The 6,000-nt window shown below is 43.5% G+C and overlaps 1 protein-coding gene across 4 annotated transcripts in view; it reads left to right on the top strand.

Annotated features, from left to right (window-relative positions):
- The first annotated feature begins 1,952 nt into the window (after window positions 1-1,952).
- Window positions 1,953-6,000, top strand: part of WAPL (WAPL cohesin release factor) — a 77,447-nt gene continuing 73,399 nt past the window's right edge. For 2 of the 4 annotated variants that reach the window (XM_069572271.1, XM_069572269.1), the window contains exons 1-2: window positions 1,953-2,533; window positions 5,249-5,763. In XM_069572271.1, the coding sequence (XP_069428372.1) occupies window positions 5,271-5,763 (493 nt within the window). In that variant the 5' untranslated portion in view covers window positions 1,953-2,533; window positions 5,249-5,270. Of the gene's footprint in view, window positions 2,534-3,027; window positions 3,197-5,248; window positions 5,764-6,000 lie in introns of those variants that run through there. The other 2 variants (XM_069572272.1, XM_069572270.1) reach the window with 1 other exon arrangement.

Below are 6,000 nucleotides of genomic sequence, written 5' to 3'. Positions count from 1 at the left end.
TAAAGGATTCTGCTTTTCAGAGATTCTTGCTTTTCCCAACAAACTTCCAGGTTCTGATTATGCTGCTGGGGATCATTCTTTAAAGTAGCAAGAATTTAACATTGAGTTCCATTATTTAACATGCCTACCGGCACCAAAAGTTCTCAAAAGGAGTTTCACAGACCAGCTATTTCTTTAAAAATTTTACTTTCCCACTTAAGGTTCATGCAAAGTCACTGACCCAGCTAAGTGCCAAGCGCCAGCGAGGCCAGGGTGTAATGAGCTGTGTGAGGGCATCGTTTGGTCCCAGAGGGTTCACAGTACTCTTTTACAGAAAGATCCTGCAATTGTCTCGCCACCACTTTCAGCTTTTTGATCTTAGCCTTTGCCTCTGATGATAATTACCCCTTAATTAGCACCCACCACCATGTCATCTAAATAATTATAGTAAGTGCAGTTTGCACCTCTGCTGGGAGGCTTCAAACCAACTGATAAAACAAGACGCTTATGCCAATTTTTTTAAAAAGACAAAACTGACCCAAATAAAAGTCACATGCTGTGGAACACACAAACCTGTTATAACCTCCATTAGAATAAAGCTATTTAAGAGTTGGTTTTGAACAATCAAGTATTGATGTGTTTCAGAAACTGTAAATGTCAGAATGTAAATTTTGCAACCAGTTGTGCTAAAGTAAAACAGCTCAGTCAAGCTAAAATCAACCGTAAATTTCTGTTGGGAAGGGCTACAAGGATGTCTAAACTATTTTTTGTCTGGATTTTGCCAATTTATTGAAGCAGTTTGGTAATTTCTGGGTGCACTCAAAGCAAATTAACTTTTGTGGAAGAAGAGGTGGGTTTTTCACTGAAAACAATTAGCAGTTTTCCAATTTCCCAAGTGGATCATCATTCACCCCCCTCACAGAACAGCAGGGCCGTCGGAGCCCAAATAATCATGAAACTCTCTTAGGAGGAAACCAATTGTGTTACTCTTTTTCCAAAGGCTGTCTTCCCACCGTAGTCTTAGAACACCATCACAAGACTTTACAATTTTCTGAATAGGTAATACATTGACAAGGAAAAAACTTCGAACAGCACAAAATGTTGTATAGAGAAAAATAAATTTTCTTTCTTCCCATCATCTACCTCCTTGCCTTCCCCAGAGACAAATCACTGGTTCATAACATTTTTTATTATGAAAAATTTCAGATATACAAGCAGAGAAATTGGAATAAACTCATGAATAACACAGCATCAGCAATGAAAAACACCCCACTGGCTTTTTTTCCCCTCCATCGGTGTTTGTAGGAGTTATTTTCCCAGACACTTGATCATTTTATCTGTCAAAACTTTTAGTATTTTGCCATTCCCCCCACCGTCTCTCCTTAATCTAACCACATTACCGTCATCACATCCAACAAGGTTGGATAATTCCTTAATACAATCCAATATTCTCAGGGGTCACTTTTAATGGCTTCGGGACAGACTGAGGGAGAAAAGAACGACGAAGGTAAGAATCGAGGGGATCCTAGAAGCGCATTAAAAAGCCAGACCGGCATCACTTTGGGGTGCGGTCATTGATCGGGTGCCCTGCTACTCGGGCTCCCAGTTCCCGCCGTCATTAACTGCGCCGGGTCAGCACTAGCCAGTCGGGGTCAAGAGCCGCTCCGAGCCTCGAGCTCCCGGTCTCCCTGCTCCCAGGCGGCGACTCCAGCAGGCCCGGCGCAGCTGCACAACCCACCGTCCCCAGACACCGGCGAGTCCCTGGAGGGGAAACGATTGACACAGCTGCCTGCACTGGGCCCCCAGTCCTCCCCCGCGGCACCTGCGTCTCCCGGCGAGGCCAGGAGCTGGAAACTGGCTCGCTCGCGAGGCGAGGCCAGCCAGGCCAGCCACAACCGCTCCGCCCGCTGCCCGCTCCCGCGCCGGGCTCTCAGCACCTAGACCTCTCGGACCGGGACTACAACTCCCGTCGGGCCCCACGGCCGGACCAATGGCGGGCGCCGGAGCATGCGGGGCGCGGCGCCTGCGCGGCGGTTTGAGTAAGCAGCCGCGCGATTGGCTGCGGGGTCGAGAGGCCGCGCGGGGCCTGTGGGAAGCGGAGTGACGGAGCGAGCGGCTGTTGGAGGAAGGAGGTGGGGGCCGGGAGCGCAAATGGCGTTGAGATGGTTCAGGGCCCTGTTCAAACTCTAGCGCTGACCATTCACCGACGGAAGCGGCGGCGCAGGAGGCGACGGCGGCCCATCGGGGGCACGTAGCGGGCTCCGGTCCCAGCTTCAGCGGCGGCGACAGCCAGGGAGGCCTAGGCCCGGGCCCGGCCGGCGGCGCTCGAGGCGGGGAGGGAAGTTGCGGTGCCGCCACTCCTCCCCCCCTCCACCGGGTTTCCTATTTACAGAGAGCGGAGTCGCGGGTTCTGACGGTGGCGGAGCCCCTTGCCTCTCTTCGCTCACCAGCCGGCCCCGTTCTCCCGCGCGGGGCTCCGGCGCCCGCCCGTGGGCCGTTGGGAGCGGGAGAGGCGGAGGCGGCCCGAGGCTAAAGCACCCGCCAGGCGCCGAGGGTAAGTGAGGTCTCGAGCGGCTGCCTAGGCCCGGAGCTTGCCGAGGGTGGAGGAGGCAGGGGTCTGGGAGGGGGTGGTGGAAGTCCTCTGTCTCACCCACCCGGTCTCTGAGGAAGTTGGGCAGCGGAACGGTCTGAAGAACTCTTTTTCCTCTTTTCCCCTTTATTCTGAGTTCTTTCTGGGCGACGGCTGATTTACTTCCCTCCCCAGGCGCGGTCAAGTGTATTGGTTTCAGGCCGAAATCTTTTGCTGTCTTCCCTCCGCCCCTGGCCGCCGCTGAGGCCTTCCACTACCCTGGGGATTCGGTGGCAGAGGCTTCCGGGGCGTCGGAAGCAACATCCCTTTCCTGGGAGGTGGGGGTGGGGAGGAGAAAAGTTGCGTGAGCTTCCAGGGGGAGGGGGGCCGCTTGTCCCCGCCACCTCCTAGCGCACCGCCGCCCCCAGGTGAGGATTTCTGGGTGGTGAGGTTTGGCCTTTCCGGCTTTCATTCCTGCAGGGAAGCCCCTAAGCCCGTGGAGATCTGAAAGACTCTGGATTTGATTGGGGGTTAAGTGTGAGGACTTCTTTATTCCAGCGCACTTCCCCGAAAATTCGACAAGCTTTGGGCTGAGGCAAAGGCCCAACAACCAAAAAGACTTAGTTGTGAATCATTCTTTCCTTTTTGGTAAGGTAATCTTTGGAGTTTGAAGCTGAGCAAGATAGCCTGTGTTCTTAACTTGAATATACTTGAAATAATAATGTCAAATACGTCTACACACTTATTTTTGAATTTCTACATACTTTACACTCTAGTCTTAACCTAGATAATGCCATTACAATTGTCTGTCTGGTGACTTAAAAAAAAGGACATGGAAAACTGTATAAAGACCAGCAAAGGGGATATTATATAATGAACTCCCATGTATTCATCTTTCAGACTCAACAGTTACTAACTCTTAACCAAATTTTTCTCGTCTCTGCACTTTCCATTCCACACACCTTAAAGTTGGATAATCACTGACATTGCATCAGAATTTCAATATATATTTGTCTAAGGCATAGGTTCTGAGAGAAAAAAAAAAAAGCATAATTTATCAGTTAAAATAATTAACTCCTTGCTATCAGGTATTCATTGGCAGACTTTCAGCTTCACAGTGAATGCTTATAGTTCTAGGACCATTTTTACCATGAGTTTTTTTGGTGTGGACCTAAAGTAGTCCAAGTCTAGGTTTTTGGTTTAGCCTTTAGTCAGCATTTTTAGGTAATTACCATGCTAGTGTATCCAAAACATTTTAGCTTTGTTGGTGTAGATGTAAATGTAGGTCTGTAGATTAGGGCTGCACGTTCAAGGAGGAATGAAAAGAAATGACTTATTTTGTGTTTCTTGTAGCTGCCAAATACACTTAGTTTCTTTACGTTATGCTTAACAAGAAAGACAGGATTCTTTAGTGTAAATCTACAGTAAGAGGGGAAATAGATATCCTTCAGAAAAAAGTTTTTTGACATAGTAAAAGGTCTTCAGACAAATTAGAAACAGTTTTCTCTTAAAAGTAGATGGGTATAATGACTAAATTAAGTATTATTTTGTCCAATTAGAATTGGCTTCTAACCAAAATACGAGTGGGCAAATTCCTCTGCTGAATATATAGGGATTCCCTATAAACTGGGAGGGTTAAGTTAATAAAGGGAAACATTTAAACTAATAGATAAAAACATTAAAAATATAGGTAAAAATATCACTCTGATTGTTTTGTAAATTTCAAGAGTATGAAGTTTTTTTCAAGCCCTTAGGCAATTTTTCACTTTTTTTCCTGGTTGTATTTAATTTATTGATATTTAAACTTTAGAAGGTCAAAGTGTGAGTAATGGATAAGGACTGATAATGTTTTAAAAGTACCACTTGTTTGACTCTATTTACTGTCCTGAAATTTTTTTTGTCCTAGTAGTTAGCATGTAGATAAATCATTTTATCCTGTCTTAAATCAGAGGAACATAAATTCACATTTTTTTTTTTCTTTTAATGATCACTGGACTAGTCAGTGTAATATGCTGGAGTTCACTAGCTTCAGAAAATGTAGTTCAGCAAATGAGCACAGCACTATGAGGACAAGGAAGGGAGAAAGAATGAGTATGGTTTCTTGCACTAAGGGAAATGACCAAGAACGGAATATTTTTCAAGTCATAGTTTATATTATGTTAGATAGACCAAAACTCAGGATCTTTGAGGTTGGATTAAAAGTAGCAGGTCTAATATGTGAGAAAATAGCACCAGTTTTCTGACTTTTCAGCCCTCATATGAGTAAGTGCTCTGAAATTTCAAAGAACTATATTTAGTCAATTATTTAACATCTCTAAGATCCTGAAAAATAACATTTTGTGCTTAATATTTTATATTAAGGGTAATTAGCTTACTGAGATTATTTTTTATGGTAAAATTGATAGTAAGTAGATTCATTGGAAACTTTTTAAAAAAAAAGCGATATTGTTAGGCTTTCTTGTTCTGAAAATAGCCTACAAATATGTACTCATAAAAAAGATTGATATAAGTATATAGGATAAAAGATGAGCACCTCTATACTCCCTCCCCTTATTTATTTAACTGTTTTTAAAGATTTGTATCTTGAATGTGGAAAAGCTGTATGGGGAGAATCCCTATTTTCTTATTTTTATATTCAGTATTAACGCTTGTTAAATATTTGATGATTATATATTTTCTTACTTTTTTTTTCCCCCACAGAGAATATGAAACAGGTGTCAAAATGACATCCAGATTTGGGAAAACATATAGTAGGAAAGGAGGAAATGGAAGTTCAAAGTTTGATGAAGTCTTTTCCAATAAACGGACCACCCTTAGCACAAAGTGGGGAGAAACCACATTTATGGCTAAATTAGGACAGAAGAGGCCCAATTTCAAACCAGATATCCAAGAAGTTCTGAAGAAACCTAAGGTAGAAGAAGAAAATACTGGAGATCCTTTTGGATTTGATAGTGATGATGAATCTCTGCCAGTTTCTTCAAAGAATTTAGCTAAAGGTTCCTCTTATACAGAATCTAGTGAAGCTGCTCAGTTGGAAGACGTCACTTCTGTACTTGAAGCTAATAGTAAAATTAGTCATGTGATGGGTGAAGACAGTGTTGTATCTGATAAATGCTTACGTTTGGAGGATTCTTTGCTTGGAAAAGAAAAGAGCACAAACCGTGTCTTAGAAGATGATGTAAGCAGAAGTAGCTGTGCTAAATTAATGACTTCAGGTAAGTTTTGATTTTCCTTTTTTTCCTTCTTCACAATGATTTTCTTTATTCTGAGCCAGGAGAGTTTTGTGTAATTTAGTCAAATAATTTTGACTTAGATTCTGAAATATTACACCTCTTAAATTTTCTTTCTGCATTTATAATTAATGGGGACCAAAGATACTTTTGTAGAAGAGATTTAAGAAATTCAAGAAACCAATTAGGAGTTGAAATTTTACTTAACTTGGGAATTTCCAG

This window comes from Ovis canadensis, chromosome 25 (genome assembly GCF_042477335.2).
Source record: "Ovis canadensis isolate MfBH-ARS-UI-01 breed Bighorn chromosome 25, ARS-UI_OviCan_v2, whole genome shotgun sequence".
Lineage (NCBI taxonomy): Eukaryota > Metazoa > Chordata > Mammalia > Artiodactyla > Bovidae > Ovis > Ovis canadensis.
This window is presented reverse-complemented; position numbering and strand designations above follow the sequence as displayed.